The sequence below is a fragment of the Elephantulus edwardii genome, unplaced genomic scaffold (assembly GCF_000299155.1).
Source record: "Elephantulus edwardii isolate Elephantulus edwardi_28Jun2011 unplaced genomic scaffold, EleEdw1.0 scaffold00058, whole genome shotgun sequence".
Lineage (NCBI taxonomy): Eukaryota > Metazoa > Chordata > Mammalia > Macroscelidea > Macroscelididae > Elephantulus > Elephantulus edwardii.
Window position 1 is genome coordinate 6,356,689 of NW_006399808.1, and position 25,285 is coordinate 6,381,973.

General features: G+C 39.8%; 1 protein-coding gene across 1 annotated transcript in view; it reads left to right on the forward strand.

The window, feature by feature from the left end:
* The first annotated feature begins 4,956 nt into the window (after positions 1 to 4,956).
* The window catches only part of LOC102850710 (zinc finger MYND domain-containing protein 12-like), a 72,114-nt gene continuing 51,785 nt past the window's right edge, over positions 4,957 to 25,285 (forward strand). Inside the window, exons 1-3 of the mRNA XM_006887562.1 lie at positions 4,957 to 5,035; positions 14,574 to 14,659; positions 16,351 to 16,432. Of these exons, the coding sequence (XP_006887624.1) occupies positions 4,957 to 5,035; positions 14,574 to 14,659; positions 16,351 to 16,432 (247 nt within the window). The remainder of the gene's footprint in view (positions 5,036 to 14,573; positions 14,660 to 16,350; positions 16,433 to 25,285) is intronic.

Here is a 25,285-nt window from a genome sequence, read left to right on the forward strand (position 1 = left end):
AGTCCATGGTACATTCAATACTCTTCTCCAGCAACACAGCTCAAAGGCATCAATTCTCTTTCTATCTTTCCTAGTCATTGTTGAACTCTCTGATGCATAACAAATGATTGTGAAGACCATGGCCTGTATCAGATGCACCTTAGTCTCCAGAGTGACACCATTGCTCTTAAGTACCCTGGAGAGGTCTCCAACAGCAGACTTTCCCATTGCAATATGTCTTTTAATTTCCTGGCTACTGGTGCCAAGAGTTTTGACCGTGGAGCCAAGCAGACTAAAGTTGTTAACAATCTTAATCTCTTTACCATCCATCCTGATGCTGCCAATTGGCCCAGTGGTGAGAGTCTTTGCCTTCTTGACATTGAGTCTCAATCCATATTGGAGGCCGCAGTCCTTGACCCTCTGCAGCAAGCATTTCAGGTCCTCCTCAGTTTCAGCAAGCAGGGTTGTGTCATCTGCATAACGTAGACTGTTAATAGATCTTCCACCAATCCTGACACCACACCTCTCCTCACAGAGCCCAGCCACTCGGATAATCTGTTCTGCATACAGGTATTATTAATAGTTCCTGGTCTGATCTTGTACATAAGGTCACTATGAGCCAAGGGGCCCATCCGAAATCTCTTAACAACATATAGGAAACATACGTTAAGGCATTTAAAGCAATGTTTCAAACATCAACCCAGCTGGTTCTCAACATAACTCTGTAACTTCAGCACAAGCACTTCCTCATATTAATAACAAGGAAAGTTAAGTCTTTCACCTAGGTAGTAAGACAAAGAGGTGGCAAATTCGGGCTTATAAAATTTCTTTTGACTCTAATCCAGCGTCCCTCTTACTACTAAACCACACTGTTAGACAGATAATATTAAACCCAACTGATGGATGAAAAGACTGAGGCAAAATGCAGGGAATCCTTAAAAGTGAGCTAAAGGCAAGCCTGAAACGAAAACCTGTTTTATAACATATGCTGGAGGAAGAGGTAAATTTTATGGACTAACCTGCAGACTTGAATGAATTCGTCTCTTTCTTGGCTTTCGCATAACCTATGTTGTTAATTGTTGCTGCCAAGTTGAGTCTGACTTATTGTAACCCACTGTGGGCAGCATAGAACTAACTAACTTGTAGAGCTTTTAAGGCCATGACCTTATAAAGCTGAATACTGAGACAGTCTTCTGAGGTGCCTCTTGATGGATTCACACTACCAACTTTCAGATCCTAATCAAGAGTTTTAACTATTTGCACTGGAACCCTCATAAACAATGTTGTTGTTGGGTGCTGCCCAGGCAGCTCTGACCTCATGGCCCCACGCACACAGAATCAAAGTTTGCCTGATCCTGCAGCCCGATCCTCACCATTGTCGGCTGGGTATCCGTGGCTGCAGTCACTAGGTCAGCCCATCTCACTCAGGGTCTTCTCTTTTGCTGATCCTCTACTTAATTTGTTGTTGTTGTTATGTGCCGTCGAGTCGCTTGCGACTCATAGCGACCCTATGTACAACAGCCCTAAACTCCGCTCTGTCCTGTGCCAATCGCACTGTCTCTGACACTCCCATCCCAATCATCCCAGTCACTGAATCAATCCACCTCATAGAAGGCCTTCCTCTCCTGCGCTGTCCCTCCACCCTCCCAAGCATGATGTCCTTCTCCAAGGACCGGTCTCTCCTCACAACATGTCCAAAGTATGTTAGACTGAGTCTCAGAATCCTTGCCTCCAAGGAGCCACCCGGTTTAACCCTTTCCAGGACAAATCTGTTTGTTTTCCTAGCCGTCCATGGTATTCTCTGTACTCTTCTCCAGCACCACAGCTCAAAGGCATCAATTCTCCTTCTATCCTCTTTGGTCATTGTCCAACTCTCTGATGCATAACAAGTGATTGCGAAGACTATGGCCTGTATCAGACACACCTTAGTCTCCAGAGAGACACCATTGCTCTTCAGTACTTTGCAGAGGTCCCTAACAGCAGACTTTCCCATGGCCCTACTTAATTAGGGGGGGGGGCGGGGGAAAGAAGTGATGCTTTTTAGTTGTGATGCTGGAGAAGAGCACTGAACATCCCATGGACAGCCAAGAGAACAAACAGATATGTCTTAGAGAGTGTGCAGCCGGAGTGCTCTTTGGAGGCAAGGATGATGAGGTTTCACCTCACACACTTTGGGCATGTTGCTAGGAGGGTCTATTCCTTGGAGAAGGACATGATCTTGGGAAGGGTGGAGGGTCAGGGAAGGATAGGAAGATCTTCAATCAAGTGGACTGATGCTGTGAATGCTGCAATGGGCTCCTTTGTGTCAGGAAGCATGAGGATGGTGCAGGATAGAGCAGGGTTCAGATCTTTTGTTCATAGGGTCACTATGCCTCTGTCCAGCATCAAGCTCCTGAGGTGAGTACAGATAACATAAAAGTGAAACACAGAGACTTTCACCCTACCCCAGCCTGCAGTTGATAAGAATACCACTGGTATTTGAACCCAGGTCCTCTGGTTCCAAAGTCCATTTTTAATTGTGAGGCTGTAAGGAAAGTGCAAATCACCAAAGCCACTAGTTCCTCCCCAAAACTTCCATTCCAAAAGGATCTAAGAGTGGCTCCTAAAAATACACAGTACTTTTTTTCCATTTCAGAGAGTGGGCTTATATTTATATGTGCAAACAGATTAAATAAATCATGATTACAACAGTAAACATGTAAATTCCAATCAATAACTACTTGCCTTCCCCTCCCCCTCAACGCTAACAGCTGCAATAAAGCTTTAACTGTAAAGCGATGCATAACCAGCCATAAAAGTATGTAAAATAAATGAGGATAACATAATGAGGGAATCCAACATTCATCTCATAAATATAACATAACGACCACAACTAAAATGTCAGAGAATCTAATAAATCAATATGGTAGGACAGAGCTATCTTTATGTTCGGAATACATAAAAAACATATTTACATTCAAGGCATATTTATTTATTTTTTTATAAGCAGGTCCAAACAAAAAGAATTATGTAAGACATTTAACCCTTCCTTTATATGCATGATCTGGTTGGACGGTGATGTTTTCAACATGTCATTAGGTTATCTCCTATCATTTTAGGATTTAAAAGAAATGGACTCTACTCAAAAATCCACACACAAGCCTTGTGAGACTAAACTAATATGCAAATGGCACTGGAAGGGAAGTGAACAGGAAAACATCCTGAGGGAACTTTGAAAGCATCAATTACAGACCCTGGTTTAGAAGACTTCTGATCATGGTGGTTTCTGGAACTTCCAGCTCATTTTATTAGCGCCAACAAACCCTGGGAGGTTTAGTTATTTCCCTGTTAATGCACTAGCGATTGATGTGGATAAATCCCATAAATACTAATGAGGGTGACACAAGTAAATCTCCCCTGAATTAATGAGAAGATAGTCTCCTGGACTGACCAACATGTCGCCTAATGACTTGGAATGATGGATTTATAAATTCTCCCAGATTCCCTAAGTGCACATGCTGCAGAAATAAACACCCGTCCCTACCTACCTCCTCCCAGGGGCCTTTCAGGATCCTGGGGCCTTAGAGGAAAGGAACTGGCCTAAACGGGAAAGGAATACATTCTCCATTCACAAATCTTTTCCTTAATGAAATGGACATACCCCAAATACAACATTCACTTTCCAAGACAGACTCAATTAGGGAGGTGAGTGAGTCAAGAATCTACTGATAAATGACTTGAGCAGATCCAGAAACCCAAACTTCCCAGATGTGAAAAATCAGTCGAAGATTTACAGAAAAGGAAGCAGAAATCACAGACATTAGCTTGTCTAATATCACACATGACAGAGTAAATTCAAGGTCTGCATGTCTCTAAAGCTTTGATAATATCAATCTGGTATTTCCTGTTGGAGGCAGGAACAAAAAATATTTTAAAAAAAATAATAGAGAGTCATCATCGATATCTGGATACTTTTGAAAATGGAAGTAATGGGGGGAGCAAATGCAATAATGAAGCTGGGATGGTGTGGGTGGTCATGACATATAACATAGGGATTTGGGTTACTAAACCAAAGTTTGCATCTCTCTTGTGCTTCGAATCCTCCCACAGCTACAGGCAGGGGAAAATGAGTTATCTCTTTCTGTAAAACTTGCAACCTTGAAAGCCCAGGGGATGCCAGGAATATATCCCAAAGAAATTAGAACTCAGACACAAATGAAGATTTGTCCAGCAGTGTTCATTGTAGCAACATTATTCACAATCACAAGAACATGGAAACAGCCTAAATGTCCAACCACAATCCAACTGAGAAACTGTGGTACATTCACATGATGGAATACTACACAGAACTCAGGAGCAATGATTTCTAAAATAACTACATAACTTGGGAGAGACTAGAGAGCATTAAACCTAGTGAACTAACTTACTCTCCTAAGGACAAATACTGTACAATGCCATTATTGTAAAACTAGAAGGATAACTAGTATAATCTGTATGGGAGTCCAAGGGAGGAAAGGGTGGGAGCAGAGGGGTGAGGATGGGTGAAGGGAAATCACAGGGTCACTCAATTTGGTGAGTGGAGGGAGACGGTAAAGGAAATGAGAAACATCCAGTGGAGACTTGAAAAGATGGGTAATGGTGAGCATAGTTCAATGCTGATTAATTTTATAACACAGAATGAATGAGAATGATTGTATGAAACACAATATGAATGAAGGATAGTGTGAAACACAATGTATAATTATTTTGTATGCAAACCAATATAAAATAAAAATATGGGGGGAAACCCCTAAACCCAGTGGAGAGTCAATTCTGCCTTGATGGCAATGAGGAATAGTAGTAATATTATATAGGAATAAATGGAAATCATTCCAGGAAAACCAGGACAAATGGTGATTAGATGTCATGTAGGGAGCATCACCGATGAAAAAGAAAATCTATCTTCCTGGGCTAAAAATCCACAAATTTTCAGCAACAAATATCTCATTCCAGGAAAGCATGGATGGCCCTGCAGATGGTCTGGACCTTGTTTATCCTTTACAAACCCCAGAAGCAAATCCCAAAGCTAATAATGCAGGTGAGCTTATCCCCTGCTCCTGGGCTTCTATCAATTTATAACTTTCTAGTGCGCCTCTTCATCATGTAAACTCAAGCCAGGACAAACATAGGAATAATGCGGATGGACGTAACATCCATTCTTAGAACAACAACAACACAGAGGCCTCTCTCCTAGACCTCAGGACATTGAGAGGTACTCTTGAGTTCCAGGAAAACATCAGAACGACTGGGCACTCTGTTTCTTCCAAAAGCCACCTCTCTCAAGAATTCTAAGATTAGGGGTAAGAAGTGGGTGAGAGCTGGGAAGGTCTAATAGCTGGGATAGACAGCTCCGGGGGTAGCCAGGAGATTACAAAATCCTCACATTTCAACAGAGTGACCCAGGGAGTCAGTGGGAAATGAGAAGCTAGGCTACGCTCAAGGACAAAACTCAGAGCACATTTACATTCAGGATTCATTAACACTGTGAATAACTCTGCTTCTTTCTATTTTGTCACGTAAGGCCCAATTATACAGCATTCAATATGGTTTTCAAACGGGTTTTTGAGTTTTGCAAATGATCTAGCTGAGACTAATGCCTAACACCAGAACACACACACACACGCACAGAGAGAGAGAGATTTACACTACTATCTTGTATGCTAAATTGTTCACCCAGCTATCCAGGAATACACACATACTTACCTATGAACAGATTTGCGCGCACACACAAGAACACACATGTGCACTCCCATATCTTCTTGCGGGGATGATTTAGAACTGAAAGAGACACTCAGACCATGATAGCACAGAAAAGTAAGAGAACGTGTTTCTTAGAACCCAGTAGATAATTGTCATTCTCCAAGACCAGAAAATGTATTTCACTATACTGGACACTGAGGGAATCTGGTAGGCCTGTAGCAGAAGTTCTGAAGTTTAGAAAAACATACAATATGAATGCTTTTTTCCCTTTAAAATCTAATTCCCACATCACTTCTCCCCAGACAGTAGTCTCTTCTAAAGCTACACACAGCATATACTTGAAACCATCCAGAGTTCTCAGAGGCTAGCTTCTACTCACAGTTAAGGTCACTCATATCTCTCCATAACTGTTACTGTTGTTAAACGGCATTGATCCATAACAACCTGGGAAGGGCAGATCTATACCCTCCCCTGTCCTGTGCCATCCTCATACCTCTAATCTACCTGAGCCCATTGTTATAGTCACTGTGTTAATCCAGCTTGTTGTGGGTCTTCCTCTCTTTCTCTGACCCTCCATCTTTCCAAGCATGATGTCTTTTTCTAAGGACTGGCTCCTCCTTAAAGTATGCTCAAAGTACGTGAGATGAAGTTTCAGTCTCCTTGTATCCCAGGAGCACCCTGATTGCACCTTCTCTAAGACATACTGGTTTGTACGTTTGACAGCCCATGCATGGGGTATTCAGTACTCTTCTCCAACATTACAGCTCAAAGGCATAGACTATTCTTTTACCACTCTTTCAATGTTCAACTTTCAAATAGCAAGTATAATAGATTGGATCAGGTGCACCTTCGTATTGAAACTGACACTGTTGATTTTTAGCACTTTGGAGAAGTCCTTCACAGCAGAATTTCCCGTGGAAACATGTCTTATGATATCTTGACTGCTGGAACCAATGATATTGATTGTAAATCCAAATAAGATTTTTAATCTTATTTTAATCTTTTTATTTTGATCTTTTCTCCATCTATCATGATGTTGTCTATAGGCCTGGTGGTGGGGACTTCTATCTTCTTGATGTTGATATGTAATCATGTTGAATGCTGTAGTCTTTGGTCTTGTATTTCAAGTCTTGTTTACTTTTAGTAAGCAAGATAGTGTCATCTACATAATGCAGGTTATTGATGAATCTTCTTCTGATCCTTATGCCACATTTTTCTCATAAAGTCCAGCTTCCCAAATGACTTGTTCAACATGCAGACTAAACAGGTATAAAGGAAGGATACAGACCTGACATATACCTATCTTGATTTTCTGCCATCCAGTGTTCCCTTGCATGGGGAATTGTTCAGACAACAGTTTCTTGGTCTAGGTCTAGGTTTCACATCAGCACAATTTTTTGGAGATTCCCATTCTTTTCAATGTCAGCCATCATTTGTTGTAATCCTCACAGTCAAATGTTTTTACACAGTAAATAAAACACAAATAAACATCCTTCTGGTATTCTCTGCTTTCATCTGAGATCCATCTGACATGAACAGTGGTATTTCTGGTGTTAGAGCCTTTTTTTAGAAATTCTAGGTTGTATTTCTGACAGTTTTCTATGCACTACTGTTCTAGCCATTTTTAATAATTTTCAAGATTTTGCATGCATGTAATATTAATGATATTGCTCAATAGTTTCCATATTCTGTTGATCTTTTTTGAAAATGGGAATTAACATGGATCTCTTACAGTCAGTTGGCCAGGTAGCTGTCTTCCAAATTTCTTGGCACAACCTGGTGAGTACATCCAGGGTTGCATTTGTTTTTTGAAACACGTCAGTTGGTATTCCATCGGTTCCTGGAGCCTTATTTTTTGCCAATTCATTCAGTGTGACTTGAATTTCTTCTTTTATTACCATTGGTTCTTGATTATAAGCTACTTCTTGAAATGGTTCTGTGTTAGCCAATTCTTTCTGGTATAGTCACTCTGTGCATAGCTTTCATCTTCTTTTGATGCTTCCTGGATTGTTCAAGATTTTGCCCATGGTATCCTTCAGTATTGCAATTTGCAGGGGGGGAAATTGTTTTTCACTTCTTTCAACTGGAGAAGTGCTGAGCAGGGTCTCCTCTTTGTATTTTCTAACTCCAGCTCTGCACATTTTGTTTTAATATTTTGCTTTGTCTTCTTGAGCTGCCCTTTGAAATCTTCTCTTCATCTCTCTTATTTTGGCATTTCTTCCCTTTGTTTTGGTTTCTCGATGTTCTAGTACAATTTTCAAAGTCTCTTCTGGCATCCATTTTGGTCTTTTCTTTCTCCTCTATTTTCATAGGACATTTTGCTTTCTCCATAGATTATGTCCATGATGTTATCCACAGTACATCTGGTCTTCAATCAAACCTATTCTAAAAATGGTCTTAAATTCAAGTGGCATAGATTCAGTGTTCTCTTTTAGTTCTTGTGGATTTATTTTTACTTTCCTCAGCTTCAATTTGAAGTTAGTTGCACAGGATGATGACATGTTCAATAGTCTGGCCTGGTCTTGACTGCAGATATTGAACTTCTCCAATGATTTTTCCCACAAATGTAGTTAATCTGATTCCTGTAGAGTCTATCAGATGAGGTCCATGTGTGTAGATGTCAATTGTTATTTTTAAAAAAGATATTTTCAATTAATGTATCACTGATTATACAAAATTCAATCATTCAATTTCCACTCTCATTATTGTCACCAAGTTCAAAGTCCATATTTTCCAACTATCAGTCATTCCTTGTTTCAACCTGTGCATTCCAGTCACTAGTTATAATTTATTGCCTCTGGACTATATATTTCATAAACCTCATACAGAAACAGTTTGTAGAAATCCTCAGTCTTCCTCACCTTAGTGACTGGTGCATATTTTTGAAAACTAGTTGTATTAACAGGTTTACCTTGTGCGTGTATGGACAGTATACTGTCACTCATAGCATTATGCATCAGGATAGATCTTGAAATGGTCTTTTTGGCTATGAATAGAAAACCATTTTCCCTTAATTTTTCATTCCCAGCTGTGTTGATCATCTGATTGTTTCAAAGTGGCCAACAACAGTCCATCTCAGTTCACTAATGCCTACAATGTCTTTTTCATTTTTATAACATCCAATATTCCTAGATTCATACATCACACATTCCATGTTCCAATTATTAATGGATGCTTGCAGCTGTTTCTCGTCATATTTTAGTATTTTCCAATGTGCAGGCTCTACATCTTGCGTTATACTTAATAGTGTTCCTCTACTGTTTGTAGGATTTTTGAAGGCCTATTATTTCAGAAGCAGATAGCCAGTCCTGCTTCCTGGGAGTTAAGCTGGTAGACCTGCTGAAACCTGTGCACCATGGGTGATCTTGCTGGTGTTTGAAACTCCAGTGGCACAGCTTCATGCATCACAGCAACCCACAGGTCACCCTGGTACAGTTGTACTCATGAGGCTTCACGTAGGACAAAAATATCCTCACCCATACAACAGGAAGGGGAGAATCTGTCATCTCTGCCCGCTTTGCTCAACAAAATTTTTTCAAATACCCCCAGGAGAACTGTTTTTGGGGTTTGTTTCTTTTTTTCCTTAATCACTAATCTCAGCTTCAGAACTTTAAATATGACAGGTAGTGGTCCAAAATGAAACTAATTTAAAACAATTCCTACATGCAATTAACCTCATTTCTAGAAAACGTTACTCTTTTAAATGACTGTTGCAAAATAGGCTCCTAAATGAATATAATTTCCCACCCACCCTTTAGCAAAAATTGTGTGCCATTTCACACCTAATATATGTAGATTACAATGACTCTTAAAATGAAAAGGGGGAAAAATGTACATGAGATACAAAATTTTCAATCTCTGTTTCATTATTGAGCCCTTCCCCTGCTCCTTCCCCGCCCCCATTTTTATCTCTCACTGACATTAAATAAAGTTTGGTTTCCAGGCCTGAATGCAAGTTGAGTTGAAACAAGATGATATCATGGCCTGGGATTATCACCAGCCTCCTGGATCCTGACAAAGAGAGGCAGGACTACCAGACACAACCTGATGGGGTCTGAGGCATAAAATAAAGACACCAGGGATACCTTTTCGTGGGAAGGGGGTGAGTAATTGCCCACCCCTCTCTGGACTTTCCCATAGCCATATTCATGGATTTCAATGGAAGGGTATCTTCTAAGTTTCCTGAAACCAAGCTACAAAGGTAGATTACTTAAGAAACAATTAGGTGCGTACACAAAGCAATTTGCAGGCAGCCTCACTCCTTCAGCTTTCTAAGTGAAGGGCCTTTCAAGGCTGATTTATAACACTGTCGTCTTCAGAAGGCAAAATAATTAATAGGAGCATGGACTTCTAATTTCAGTGACTTCCAGAGAAAGTGGATTTCATTTGATTTATGACGGCCGGTGACTTTGCATTTTATCAGTTCATTCACTCATTATTTATGCTGATGGCCAATTTCAATGGGTCGCTATCATCTAACTCGCTACTAATCAAAGAGAATTAGGGTTCACTGCATTATTTAGAAGTTGCTAATTTATCTTCAGAACAAGTAGTGAGAAGAGTTTGGGACCTTCCACAAGAAAAAACTGAACAGCTGGCTGGAGCCAGAAAATTTGGTCAGCATTATAAATGAGTTTTATCAGGGGTATTGCAAGTTGATGAGGTTTGAGTTGAAAGAACAGAAACCAGAAAAAAAAACAAATAGGGTAAAGGATAAAAAAAATAACAATAAAAACAGAATTAACTTTCTGATACGACTAGTCCAGTCATCACAAAGACTTATGCTTGTCCTGTCACTCCAGAATCTGAGTATCCATATCATCTCAGTATTAGAATCTCCCTCTACCCATCATCTCAACTCAATAAACAAATTACTTAAACTAATAATAAGGTTTCCTTTGTTTCTCATTTTGAGTGATTTAAATATGTTCTAGACACAAGAAAATGGATCACATTTAAACATGAGAAAATTAAATCTCATCAACAAGTAATAATACCCAATCATATGCAATCATGTACAACTACCACCATCACCAAAATAAGCTCTCCTAGGCAAGGTTACAAAAAAACCCAAGAATTTTTAAAAATGAATAAAAGATTATTTTACTTTTAGGAAGACCCAACTTTGAAATACTTCCATGTCATTGTGTCTGCTGATTTAGAAGCATAATGGTCCTTCTGCTTGACTCTTCTCTCTTGACTTTGACCAAGTAAGTTCCTTTGGTCTTTTAAATCTCCATTTACCAAATGTACCTCTTCCCCCTCAGGCCCTAAAATGTCCCCAGTAATCATCCTTGGCACCAGTGGTCAGGAAATCAAATGACAAATTGCACTGGGAAAATTTGCTGTCATGGGCCTCTCCAGTGCTAAAGAGCAGCGATGTCTGTCTAGAGACCAAAGTGCACTGGATTTAGGCCATGGTCTTCCCGACTACTTGCTACACATCAGAGATCAGGACACTTAATAAGGATGACAGAAGAAGAATCAATGCATTTGAATTGGGGTGCTGGAGAAGAGTATTGAACATACCATGGACTGCCAAAAAATCAAACAGGTGAAGAAGTTGCTCCTTGGAGGCAAGGATTTCGAAGCTCTATCTCACAAACTTTGGACATGTTGCCAGGAGAGACCAGTCCTTGGAGAAGGACATCATGATTAAAAGGTGAAGAAATAGCCCATGAGAGGAAAACCCAGGATGATATGGACTGACACAGTAACTGAGATAATAGAGTTGGTCTGTTGGAGAGAGTGAGCCTGACTCAGGAAAGGGCAGGATTTAACTGCCCTGACTCAGGAAAGGACACAGGACCACTATGAGTTGCAGTCTACTCAATCACACAGAACAACAACAACAATCATCCTTAATTGTCAATATTTGCCAGTAAATTACACATTCCATGAGGTCAGGCACTGTGTGTGCTCTCAGCAACTAAAATAGAGGACTTCCATGTCTCTATTAAATTACAGTAATTGAATATGCTGTTGTTTTTTGACTTTGAGGTTTTCTAGGCAACTCACTAGTCCTTCCCAAGGCCAAATTCTGCCCCTTAGGAAAGCTAGATGACAGTGTACAGGCAATATGCTGTTGTTGTGTATCATCGAGTCAGAACTGACTCATAGCTGATCCTCTGGTGGGTTTACAGAGGCAGGTAATCTCCCATTTTGTCTCCTGTAGAGTAGCTGATGGATTCAAACTGTGCACCTTCAGGACTGCAGTGCAGCTTTTACCTCTAGGCCACCAGAGCTAGATGCAAAATATAGATTATTAATAAAATACTAGATTAATAGATTCTTTATAATTAATTCATGACACCTTAAAACTCAAAGAAGGAAACAGAAAATACCAGTTTTGAACACTTTTAAAGGAGTTGAAAATGTTCAACTCTTAAAACTGATAGGTGCTTTGTCAATGTTTGGGGCCAATTCTAGCTTGTCCTAATTGAATATGGAGCTCTGGTGGCCGAGTGGCAAGAAGATGTGCTGCAATCCTGAAGGTCCGTAGTTTGAGGCCACTGGCTGCTCTGAAAAAGAAAGAGGGGCAACCTCCTCTCATGTGATTACCTGCCTCTGAAAACCCGCCGGAGGGTCAGCTATGAGTCAGTTCCATGTCTACCATACACAACAACAACTACCTAAAGTTAAAGTCATTTATGATTTTTTCCTAACCATTATAAATGTATTTCTAAATGAAGATGTAAAAATGGTTAAACACAAGGCAATCTGTGGATGAGCTTTTAATTTTTTTATTTCCAGTCCAAAGATTACTGACCATCATTGACTGAGGACTACTTCTAGTTTATGCCTGGCATGATGCCAGGTCATCAAGGTGCTCATGGAATAAATCTGGCCTTATTAAACTACACAGAGTGACCAGGTTGAGTTATGATTATGAGACTTCCCATAATACGAAAATACTATGCTTATCATATTAATGATCTAAAATAAAGTCAGAGATTCCAGCATTTGTTTCCAACTCATTTCACAATTTATATGCTACTACAAGTAAAGTAAGTCTCAAGAAACCCAAACCAGTTTATCTTCAGAGTGTGGTCAATTGCTTTCACCTCTGGCTACAGACCCAGCAAACAATGTTCTCCTATAACTAATGCCAAAATGCACAGCCACACCAATATGGAAAGATTAAATTCTTAACTTTTCTTAATAAACAGGTTTTTACTGCACAGAGATATTAAGGACTTTTTGAAGGCTCATGGATTTGCCATGAAGTCCTTAGGCACTAAAAAGGCATCATTTAGGGGCATTCCTGGAAAACAGAAAGTAATTCAAATATTCACAGCAGATTTACCAGTGATAGAAAAGCAACAGCAAGAAACTATGGCCACACTGAGGCTAAAGGGATGAAGGGAGGACGGGGATAAAGACCAAGAACAGCATGCTTAGCTGATAACTGAAAGGTTGGACATTTACGTCCACTCCAAGATGTCATGTAAGAAAGGCCTGACAATCTATTTCCAAATCATCAGCCACATCTCATGAGTCAACCCGTTGACTCCCCTTTAAGAATGGTCATCAGCGAAGTCTAAAGCCATGATATGCCAGGCCTGGCAGGAGCCAGAGAGACCCCAGTGATGGAGTACTTCCAAAGAAGCCTCCAAAAACAAAGCATGGACGAAGAAACACCACAGCTTGACCTCTCTTCTCACTTTCTTCCTAATCCCTTCCTAGGGTCTCCCATTGGTTAAACCCAGTAAGAAGCCAGCAGGCAAGAAAGCTTGGGAAATTGTTCCACAAGTAACAGGCCCATTGTGATACTGAGAAAGTAGGGCAAGGAGAGATCTGAGGGCAAAGCGTGCAAGGCAGATGGCATTTAAACAGAGGAGAAACACAGTCTTCCTTTACCGATTTATTTCAATTTCATCTAAAGTCTGGGCGCGTGAGATAATTAGGAAGGTATTAAGGTAACAACTCTAGTGGGTAAAATTTTAATTCATTTGGCGTACCCAGAAGATTTATGAGCCTAATGCTCCTTCTGAATTTGAAAGTAAATAGGCAGATGTATATGAAATCCAGTGAAGGAAAAAAATAGTAGAAAAAGCAGCTAGGCCAGGATGCCTATCAGTTAAGCAGGGAGCCATGACCACAGGCCTGTTCAGTTAAGTAGCTGTCTTGGGTGGAACACCGCTAACTAAGCAGTAAAGCCATCAGAAGCCACTCCACTACCCCCAAAACAACACACTTGCTGCTACAACATTGTGTTGTGAAAGCATGAAGCCCAATGGCAGCAGCCAGAATCAGTTAAAAACCAAAGGCCTGCTTCCTGAGTGCTGAAACTTACAAAGCCCATGAGGCACTACCAGCATCAAGTCTTTCCCTTCCCATTCATTAACTGCAATAATTTTCACCAGAAATAAGCTAAAAGTACAGAATTCTGATAACATTTTAACAGTTTCAGAAAGCAAGGGCCCAACTTTCTACTTTTTTATCCTTGATTTCACACTTCACTTTGCACGTAACATCTCAAAATATATCGATAGAATAAATGAAAAGCTGAATTAATGAAGTAATCTCCAACTCATAAAAAAAAAAAAAGAGGACCTTTAGAGGGCTCATGCTGCCTCTTTTCTTTCTGACCACTAAGGTTAGCTCCCGCATTATTCACATTAGTGTGAACACCGAAAACCTTTTCAGCTTCAAGTCTCAACTTCTGACATGTTTATGTTGCTAAAAACAATTCTATAAAATGCGACAGGGAACAAACAAGCTTATGACTTTCTCATGATTTAGCTTTGCCTTCCATGTGAGGTTTGTTAATTTTTTACTTTACTATAAACCCTTCATTCCCTGGTACAGCCATTAAAACAGCAACAGTAGCATCATTTGACAAAGTAAATGTGTTGCTTTTTTATTTTTGAAAGGATCTTTAGCATTTGTGTGCCAGGTTCTCCTTGAAAGTCTTCATGATCTTGACTCTGAGATCGAAAAAGTAGACTCCTTCGGCAGAGTAAAGGCAGAGACAGAAAACTCCTCAGACTTTAACTACACAGCCCAAGCTGCTAGGGAAAATTGACCTGACAGATTAAGTGAAACTTTCAACGCTAGAATTCTAGTATTCCTTTCTACTTCCATTTTCTTCCCTCTCTGTCTTTATGAGATTGTTTTTGTTTATCTATAGCTATAAAGCAGCAGGGTTCCTCCCCAGTATCCCCTTATCCCATTGGCCAATTTACAGAAGATTCAACAAAGCAGGTCTCCCGGCGACAAATGATATAGATATGTCAAGTGGTCCACAATCTAGAACTCGGAATGAGAGAAAGAGCTGATGACGAGATCGATGGCCTGATTCCTGAAATTGTCACTAAGTGACTAAACTTGATAGTTACCTGAAATCATGGGCTTCTCAGAGAAACAGACACAAGAAACACGATGTTAGTGCTATTCCATGCAGTCCCTGGGTCACAATCAAAACCTGTTCCTATCTAAGTCTGTAAGTCTAATGTGCAAGAAAGAAAGCAGGTGCATATGGTTCCTATTTAGCTCTCCTTTAGTGCAAAAATAGATGCCAAGCTTTTTCAGTTATTTAAAAGCAGGACACGGAGCAAGTGAAGCTGTCTGTGACGAAGTGTTTGTTGTGAGTAGGAAAAGGTTCAACCACTTTTAAGGGAGGGCAAATTTACATAACATTAAAGGGCAAGCACTATTGTCCATGAGTCTGACCTTCATAACCTATGGACCTGCGCTGCAAAATGTTGACTTAAGGTAGGAAGTAAGCATGCAGATAAGAGCAATGGCAGGAAGAGAGGCTCGGAAGCTGGGGGGTTGCAGGATTCATTGCCAGCATATCATGACAGCCAGGCAAAAGCTGAAGAGTGGGAGTTTTTGAAACAAATGCCAGTTAAATGATCCATTCAGTTATACTTGATATGTCTGGTATAATATAGCTTGTTCCAGATGTCAAATAATATTGCCAAACCATGCTCACTAATGTAAAAACCATTGTTGCTGATAAGCCTAAGTGTTGTTGAATTTGTGCAACAGCCACCCATCTGCAAAGTATTGCATTAAACACACACACACACACACACACACACACACACACACGTGGCTCATAATTTAAGTCTACAAAGGGATTGACTGAAAAATGTAATTTATAAAAAAGCCATTTTCCCCTGAGAAACTTTTTTCAAAAATAATATTTAACATTTACACATTTAAGTTATATTCAATTTTATACAAAAATTATAGTAATTGTCCTTCACCTAACATGAATGTTATAATTATATTTTCAGCATTGCTGCGCTTCAACACCCAACCATAGGAAAAGTGCTATGTGTTCACAACCAACGCTGGAGAAACAAATAGATTTGCAGCATTTGACGTGACCCCTTTAAACATACAGCTCTAAAATATCCCATTGTTCATAAAATTCATAAAGGGCTGCATATGTACATCCCAACTCCCTTTTCTATTCGATATATATGAAAATGCAATTTACTGTATGTCAAATGAAAAATTCAGTTTTCAAATGCATTGACAACAGGTGCTAGTTAAATGATCAGACGCTATTTGTTACCTAGTCCCTTACACTCATTTGCAGCAAGATAAATTGTGCTTTAGGAGAGTGGTGCGATCTAAGGGGTCCTGACATGTTTTTATTGATTTGCATAGGTTATATGCATGTATTCCTGTTTGTAGGCAAACAGTGCCACAAGTAAATTCAAGGCACCGTGCCTGTGTTTCGAGAAAATTGGAGTCATCACCGGGGAGCCAAGATGGAGTGAGCTTGGGTAAAAGAGACACATCCAGCCTGCTGGAATCTCAGAACCTCTATTAAGATTTATAGGCTGTAGGATTCTTTTGGGCTTCAACATTATTCTTAGTAAACCCTTTCTGTCTTCTGTTGTTTATAAAAACTGGCAGCTTTAGCAAAGACAGAAGCTTAAGTTGTAGGTAGCACAATTTAACATAATAGTTCTCGCCTGTCCTCCAAATAGCCTAATGCTGATTTTGCAAAAGGAAAAGAGGGAAAGGGAAGAAAAGCCACATGAAGCTACATACCACAGGCCTCTGATCTGACGTGGATGGCCGTGGCTGTCACTGCAGAGAAGCCGTCATGAAATCTGATTAGATTTCTAATGTCAAAATTTACTAAGTTTTTGGATACCCTGGCTCCATTTCTCATTTGATTTTTCATTTTGTTACCTCGTACTATCAGGCCATCACAGAAAGTAATGCACCAATTAGCCCGTGGAGTCATTCATTCAGAGGGGACTTTTTTCACCCACAAGGTTTCTGCCGGCAGGAGGATTGCCAGGCCCTGCCTTCCCTTCCACTCAGCTTGCAGACCTCTTACCACCACTCTCCCAGGTCCTCTCTTCCTAGAGAGCTTATCCCAGCCACAGAGTCCTCTTACCTCCTCAGCCCAAACATTTGCAAACACATGGCTAGCCGACCTCTTCTAGTACTGCCTTTTGTAAATCTTGTATTGCTATTTAACTTTTCACCAGCTTAAGGCTATGAGGAACATACATTCCTTCATGTGCTTAGCATTGTACCCAGTAGAAGAAAAGTCACATTGACTTTGAGTCAGAATCAACTCATAGCTGATACTGCAGTGGGGTTTCAGAGGCTGTAAATCACATAGGAGGAGATTGGTTCTTTCTGCCAGAGGGTCAGTGGTGAGTTTGAACCAGCTACCTTTAACACACCACATCTTACATACTTCTGAACTTAATTCACACTCCCCTACACATTGTCTGTGGAACCAATGGGCAACTGGCAGTACCATGATAGATGGAGAAGAGAATGAGATTATTAACAAGGTCAACTTGCTTAGTTCCACAATCTATACTCTTGGTGCAGCAGTCAGGAAATCAAAATAGGATTTACATTACACATCAGGGACCTCTCCAGAGTGCTAAAGAGCAATGATGTCAGTCTAAAGACTAAGGTGCCTCTGATCCAGGCCATGGTCTTTGCAATTACTTGCTGTGCACCAGAAAGCTGGACAGTAACTAAAGATCACAGAAGAATTGATAACTTTGAGTTGTGGTGATGGAAAAGAATACTGAATATACCGTGAAAGGGTGAAATCAAGTTGTTCTTTAGAGGCAAAGATTTTGAAACCTCATCTCACATAATTTGGGAATGTTGCCAAGATGCACCAGTCCTTAAGAAGGACATCATGCTTGGAGAGGAGAGGGACAGTGCAGGAGACAAGACCCTGGTTGAGATGGATTGACACAGTAACTAAGATAATGGGAGTAGGTGTGTCAGAGACAGTGAGATTGACTCAAGATAGGTCAGGGTTTAGAGCTATTGTGCATAGGGAAGGTATGAGTAGTAATAAACTTGACATCATATAACAACACCACCATATTGCCTGACTTTATCCTCACAGATGAAAAGAAAGGCAACTATGACTGTCATTCTCAATGCACCCAGGATAAAGGAACTGAGCATGGAAGGCAGAGGTGACTAGACCTAAGTTCCCAGGAGTTCAGGGTACCTGAAGCTGGTACCTGAACACAGGACATTCCATCTAGAGCTTACCTTCATACTTACATAACAGTCATCACAGAACTTCAAGGACATATTCATTAGGACAAAACTTGAACCAACCTTTCTGTGTAGCTTCTGATACAGAGAAAACAAATTATCTGTGCCACCATTTGATATTTGTGTTCCTATTTCAGGAAGTTACATACGTTGAGGCAAACACATTAGCTGTGCCAATGATTATGCCTTACTTCTTCCCTGAACTCATTCATTTATCCTCTAAAGCATTTATAAAAGCCTATTCTCCCCCGCCTCACCATCCCCCCACCCACAGGCATTCTGTTAAGGAAAGAAGCATGAATGACAGGTTCTCTACGTTTATGAAGCTCACGGTGCTGGGACTTTGACCTCTGTTGACGTGGTGACCCAATGAATGTACACACACACACACACACACACACACACACACACACAAGCTCTTTGGAAGAAAAATTTCATAAAATAAAATTTAAGTTTACTTTAAGTAATGCACTGTATTTTCTATCCTAATTTTTTTTATTTTATTGTTTCATTTATTTATAAAATGCTAGTTGCCACTCTTTATGTTGATTTTACCAACCCCTGATAGATTATGATTGCTAGTTTAAAAACCAATCATCTAAAGAGACTCTAAAATTACTTAGAACAAGCTCAGGAAATGTTTTCTATAAAGAGGTAGATTTTTTAAAAAAATACTATTTTAGACATTGTGGCCCAAGAGGAAAAACCAAGCATATTATGCATAGATTAATAAAAGGAAAAAATAATTTTCCATCTTTTTTAAATTCCAAACTATAATAGAATGAGATTTACTTATGGACACTGACATTTTAATTTTATATTCTTAATATTTGTCTTCAAGTATTGTGGTTTGATTCTCTTTTTCCAATCAAATGTATAAAATATAAAAGCCATTATTAACTGACAGGGTATATCAAAACAGACAAGCCAAATGATCCCCAGGTTAAATCCAGCCCACCTCTAACCTAGAACACAGTCAATTTTCATTGCTTAGTTTACAGACATGCAAACCCTCCCTACATTTGAGGTGGCAGAAGAGATTCCTACACATTCTAATCAACATGTTTTCTTTTTTGGTAACATGCAGGTTACCCAAAAGTGCTCTGTAAAGCTCACCTTCCTTTTGCCTCTAACACTAATAATCTGAAGAAGGCTTGGATCTCAGAGTCCCTGCACCATAGTCACTTGGCTAGCACATAAAATACCACTGCCTCTCACTTACAGGTAAGTCTTTGTGGCAGAGGGAGTCTTAAGTCAAAAGGCAAATCACACTCCAGAAAGTTCCACATTCACACACCCCTCCTTCCTACACACGTAAGCGAGGGCCTGAGCAGCCTGAAGCCTTTTGGGGTCTGTAAGGCTGGAAAGCAGCCTGTAGTAGCCAAAACCCAGGACCCCAAGTCCCAGGATCAGTTCAAATCTATGTGGTGTACATCTTCCTGAAGGCAATTGTTCACGCAGACAAAACATCACATCCCAAGCTTCAGGTTCTTTAAGATGTTGCATAAAAAACCTGAGAAATCCAGAGCGACTCAGAGTTTCCAAGGGGATGTGGGCTGCACTTGAGATTGTGTCATGCAAGGAAGGAGATGATGAAATCACTCCTCCAGGCACGTGTGGTTACTTCATCATATTGGTAAGGTTTCAAGAACCCCAGTTATTATTACCCCTGGAAAGAATGTGGAATCACTATCAGCTAAAACATGCTCCTCTTTATTTCAGGATGAATCCTCAGTGTTGTCATCTGTAACCTCTGAGATACGCTCACACCAGAGCTAGAAAACACTCAAACACTGGAGCATTGTCAAAAACCCCTGTGAGAGCAGAGGTGAAGGTCTTTAAATGAAAGCACACACAAACACACATAACGTGCCAAATCAAAGCATCGGAAACCAGGCTCAATGGTACATTTAACAAGTTCAATAATTATTGAGATCACCAGTACATAGTTTGTATTCTTTTTTTTTTTCAGTCTGTCATGAGATGTTTATTACATAGTTTGTATTCTAAAATTACTTACTACACAGTACCTCACTTCTGCCTTGAGGTAAAACAAAACTTATGGCAATTCATATTTGGTATAAAAATTGGGACAACTACAGAGTTCTAAGTTATTTTCATCTTCATAGTTCATTGTTTTTGTATACCATTGAGTCAGAACTGACCCATACATAGCTGACTCTCTCAAGGGTTTTGAGAGGCAGTTAATTTCCACAGGAGGAGATTGTCCATCCTTCACCTGTGAAGCAACTCGTGGTCTCAAACTATGTGCCTTTGGGATTGCAGTACAGCTTCTTGCCATTAGGCCACCAGAGCTCCTTCATAGTTCAGTAGTAGTAAGAAAAAGCAATATCTGGTTCATCACTCTGTATTAGTGTCCTACTGCTGTCTCTTAGTTCACCCCCCTTGCTAGTCCTGTCTGAAAATACCCCCATACACACATACTAATTGGACACATATGCCCTAAGCAAGTATGGTATCATAGGTTCAATGTCTCTGAAACAAAATGAAAAGCCCAAGGCAAGTGGACAAAAGAGCTTTAGACATATGACAACTAAAACACCATAGAGAATTTGTTGTGCAATTAATAATCAATCAATACTCATAATAATTTTAGAGTGTTTTTTTTAGAATTCACAGAATGTTCTTCTTTGAATTGACCATGAGAAGAAGGCCTGAACTACCATCATGTACCAGCCTCGGAAAATAGGGCTACGAAGAAGAAGACCCCCTCATTTTTGGTAACAGACAAGGAAAAGAAAGACTGAGGTTCCTGTCCAGCTCTCATAGTCATCAAGTCAGGACTGTCTGTGGTTGGCCCGCCAGCTGGTTTTCGGAGGCTGTAAATGGTACAGGAGGAGACTGCCCACTTTTGCCCTGCTAACCAGACTCGAGCTAGCAGAGAGGTGACACCGCTGAGTTAGCAAGACAGTTCCCTACAGACCACTGGAGCTCCCTAGAAGTTCTACCCACAAAGGCAGAGAAACACTTGATAGGTACATGCAAACCAAGAACTAATCTCTTGAAGGCCTTGAATGCGAAAGTGAAGAGACGAAAAGAAGCAGGGTCGAATAAGGTAGAGAGGTCTGAAGTTTCATTTGTAAGGTGAAAAAAGGTTGTGGCCAGCTAATATCAGAAAACAAATTGTAAAGCATTATCATACAATCTGGGTAAAACCTAGAATAAACTATTAGAAGGGTTGTTATATACTGTCGACTCTGAACCAGCTCCTAGCTGACCCTCCAGTGAGATTTTAGAAACAATAAATTGCACAGGAGATGATTGCTCATTTTTCTCCTTTGGAGCAGCTGGTGGATTTGAACTGCATACCTCTGGGCTGGCAGCACAACTCTCTCCCATAAGCTACCTTCTAAAGCCAGACTCTTCACTCTACTAAAAATGCAAACACCAGGTAGCAGACAGGGTAATAAGACCATCAGGGCTCCTGCAGGACGAAGGAAAGGACAGATGAAAGACCCTCTGGTTCAAGCTGTAGCCTCCAGGCTGACATTCTGGGATGGGCACATGCAGAGCTGATTTGCCTACATACCCTTCATCCGTGCACGCCCTTAGGTCTCCAGAAAAAGAAGTGTGTTCAGCAGAATCACAGCACATGCACTTTGTTTGTGCTTATTAAATAAAAAGAAAGGATCACCTTCAACTATATTAATGATGGACTGGTAGATGAAGGATGCCTGTGAAAATTCACAACATCTGTTTGTTCCACTCTCTTCTCAGCATGCTGCACCTATTTCTCATGCTTAATGATGCTCAGCCACTCTGCAAGTTTTACGAACAAATGTGTGTTTAGCCACATTCATCATTCTGAATGAGCGTTCTTGATGAAGCCTCCACTGGCCTGTTTCGCTCTTTCTGCTACACTTTAACAAATGACAACTGCTCTATGTATTTTTCATTTGTTAAAAATAAAAAGCTAAGTGAAGGATAGGCATGGAGAATTTTTCCTCTTCCCATTGATTCCCCCAGAAACTTCAGCACTCCATCCATTGTGTTTCTAAATCCATCAGCCTTGGCACCAGAAAGGGGCAGGCTAGGTGCCTTGCCCAGAATTGTTGGCATCAGAGAACCACGGGCCACAGCAAGCAGTGCTGTCCCAGCTACTAGAATTCCATATTAGAAATGGATATTCTCTCCTTCCTCTAACTTTCTCTCACTTTTGAAATCTCTATTACATAGCAAAGTATTTGAAATATGCCTTCACTCTTCACTAGACAGAACTTTCAACCAATAAGTCAGCAAGAAATCAAGAAATACATTTTGTTATCAAGACTGTTTAAAACATAGATCACAGAGGAGCAAACAAACACATTGGTGTTAACTTACGCAGCAGTATTTTTCTCCACTTTTCCATAAGAAAGTCAAAACACTCATACAGCTTTGACAAACAAGACAATATTTATATTATTACAAAATTCAGAAATGTTGCCTAAATCAAGTCTTAACTTATTTATCCCAATATTTGAATGACCCATATAAAGCAGGGCAAGCTGGCCAGCGGCCAAGAGTTCAAAATAGCAAAAGCATTATAATATATTAAGAAATAATCATTCAGAATTTATTTTAAAGTGATTGCCTTTATCCTTATCATTTAATTAGAAGCATGAAAAGCAGAAGAATAATATGTTTGCTCTGTATTAAATATTCAGAATCATTGAAAATCACTTTAAATTCTATTTCACGAGACAATATATTTTTCTTTGCATTTGCGATGCTGAATATTATATTAGAATTTGTATTGCATTTGACTCAGCATGCATTGCAAAGTACATTACAAATGAAGTAATCATATTATATATTCAATAAAACCACATTGTCCTATCAACAGTTTTAACCACAGTGGTTTTTTGGTTCTAACCTTCCTTCACTGATAATGTTATGGACATCAGAAAAAGAGAATATTTCATTAATTGTATTTAGTTGCTGCTTCAGCCCTTAACCTTTTTTAAAATGCCCTTTTACTCACTGTGGTTTTATACACTTAATTTACTCAATTGTTCATATAGTTCAATATAGCTGAAAATTCAGCTTCTGGCATCAGGTACAAAAAGTCTTTATAATATATCAGCTAAACAATAAAGAAGCTAAACCTTAACATACAGAATTAAGATATAGTTAAAAAGGAAAAATAAAGAAATCTTAACTAGAAATTCATCAATGTCACATAAAAGTTACTTATTGAAGCTCTACTCCTCAGGTTTCCTGGGAGCCACAAATCCAAAGGATCTTTGGAATTCTCGAGCCCTCAAATCCATATGATGGATTTCAATAATTTTTTTTAAAGTTTATGGATTTGAGGACTAAGATACACGTAATATAGGCCATGGTCTTTCTGATCACTTGCTATGCATCAGAGAGCTGGACAATGACAGAAGAAGACTTGATGCCATTGAGCTGTGGTGTTGGAGGCAAAGATGATAAACCTTTGTCTCACATACTCTGGGCATGTTGCTAGAAGATACTATTCCTGAAAGAGGGACATCACGCTTGGAAGAGTGGAGGGATGGCAAAGGAGAGGAAGAACCTCAATCATGTGGATTGACACAGTGACTGCAGCAACAGGCTCTAGTGTGTCAGAGACTGTGACAATGGCACAGGATAGCCCAGGGTTCATATCTTCTATTCACAGGGTCTCTAAGGGTCATACTCAACTTGATGGTATTTAGCAATAGCAAAGGCATGTGTGACCCAAGTGCTTGGAGACAGAAAAACTGCACACACATTACAAATACATGTAAATTAATTTTGAACTGGTACTACTTTATGTCTACTCTATGATTTATTTTCTTGAAAAAGAAACTGACATGAAATGTTACTAGTGTTGTATAGGCAAATATGAAACTATTTTACATTTTAAAATACCTTCAAATCTGTAAAAGACATGTTACGATGTTTCTGTAGTCTTTCCTCAGGGACTCATTCAAATTGTCCCTCATTCATAAAAACTAGTTCAACCACTCTAGATTGATATCTTCCTCCTCTCTAAACTATGGGAGGAGTGACCATCTGTGTTGAACATTATAACCCTACCCAGTACTGGCTCTCACTAGTAGTGTGCAATGTCATCACTACGATTAGAATATGATATTCCTAAGGCCTGGTATTTGATTTTCTACTTCACTCCTATCTCCCATGCGATCTACCACTATATTGTGCATTAAAATATCTACATCAAAATCAACAAACCAACCCACTGTGATTTAGCCCATTTTAACTCATGATGATTTATAGGATAGAGGAGAACTCAGTTTCCAAGGCTGTCATCTTTAAAGTGGCCTGCCACATCTTTCTTTTGAGAAGCAGCTGGTGAGTTCAAGTCACTCAACTTTGAGTTAACTACTGCACCACTAGGGCACCTTGGATAGATACAGAGAAATACACACATACTGATTTATTATCGCTTGTGTACCTGATGAATCTTATGGTTATAGCGGTAGACTCTTCATTACGTTTTTAATATATGAATGAAGCTATTCCTCTATGGTTTCCATTGCTATGTATTATCAACTTGGAACTGACTCACAGGCTGATCCTTCAGAGAGTTTTCAGAGATTGTACTTCGCACATGAGGAGATAGCCCATCTTCCTCCTGCAGAGCAGCTGGTGGAGTTGATGAACTTTTTGCCTTTGGGCTGGCAGCACAAATTCTTGCCTGCTAGGCCACCAAAGCCCCTGTGAGCTATCATGAGAGAGCTCATCCCGACATGTCTTAATTAACTGAGAGGAAATGATGTACTTAAATACCCCTGGTTGCCAACGTCATTAAAATAATAATACTAAAGACCAGAAATGCAACTGGAAGTTAGGAGAAGCAAAAGAGCATTGGGGGGAAGAAAGAGCTGATCCTGGCAGGGAAGACTGTTACAGGTGGTAGAGTGTGTGAGAATTTCCAGCAGAGGAAATAATGAGTGCAAATATGAGGATTAAAGGTAGGATGCACATTTGAATACCAAATAAAGGTGTAAGGGATGATTCCTCTTTTTAGCAACACAGTATTTAAGCTAGCCTTGCAGAACAAATTTGGGAAATCCTAAGGCCTACCTAAGGGACCTCT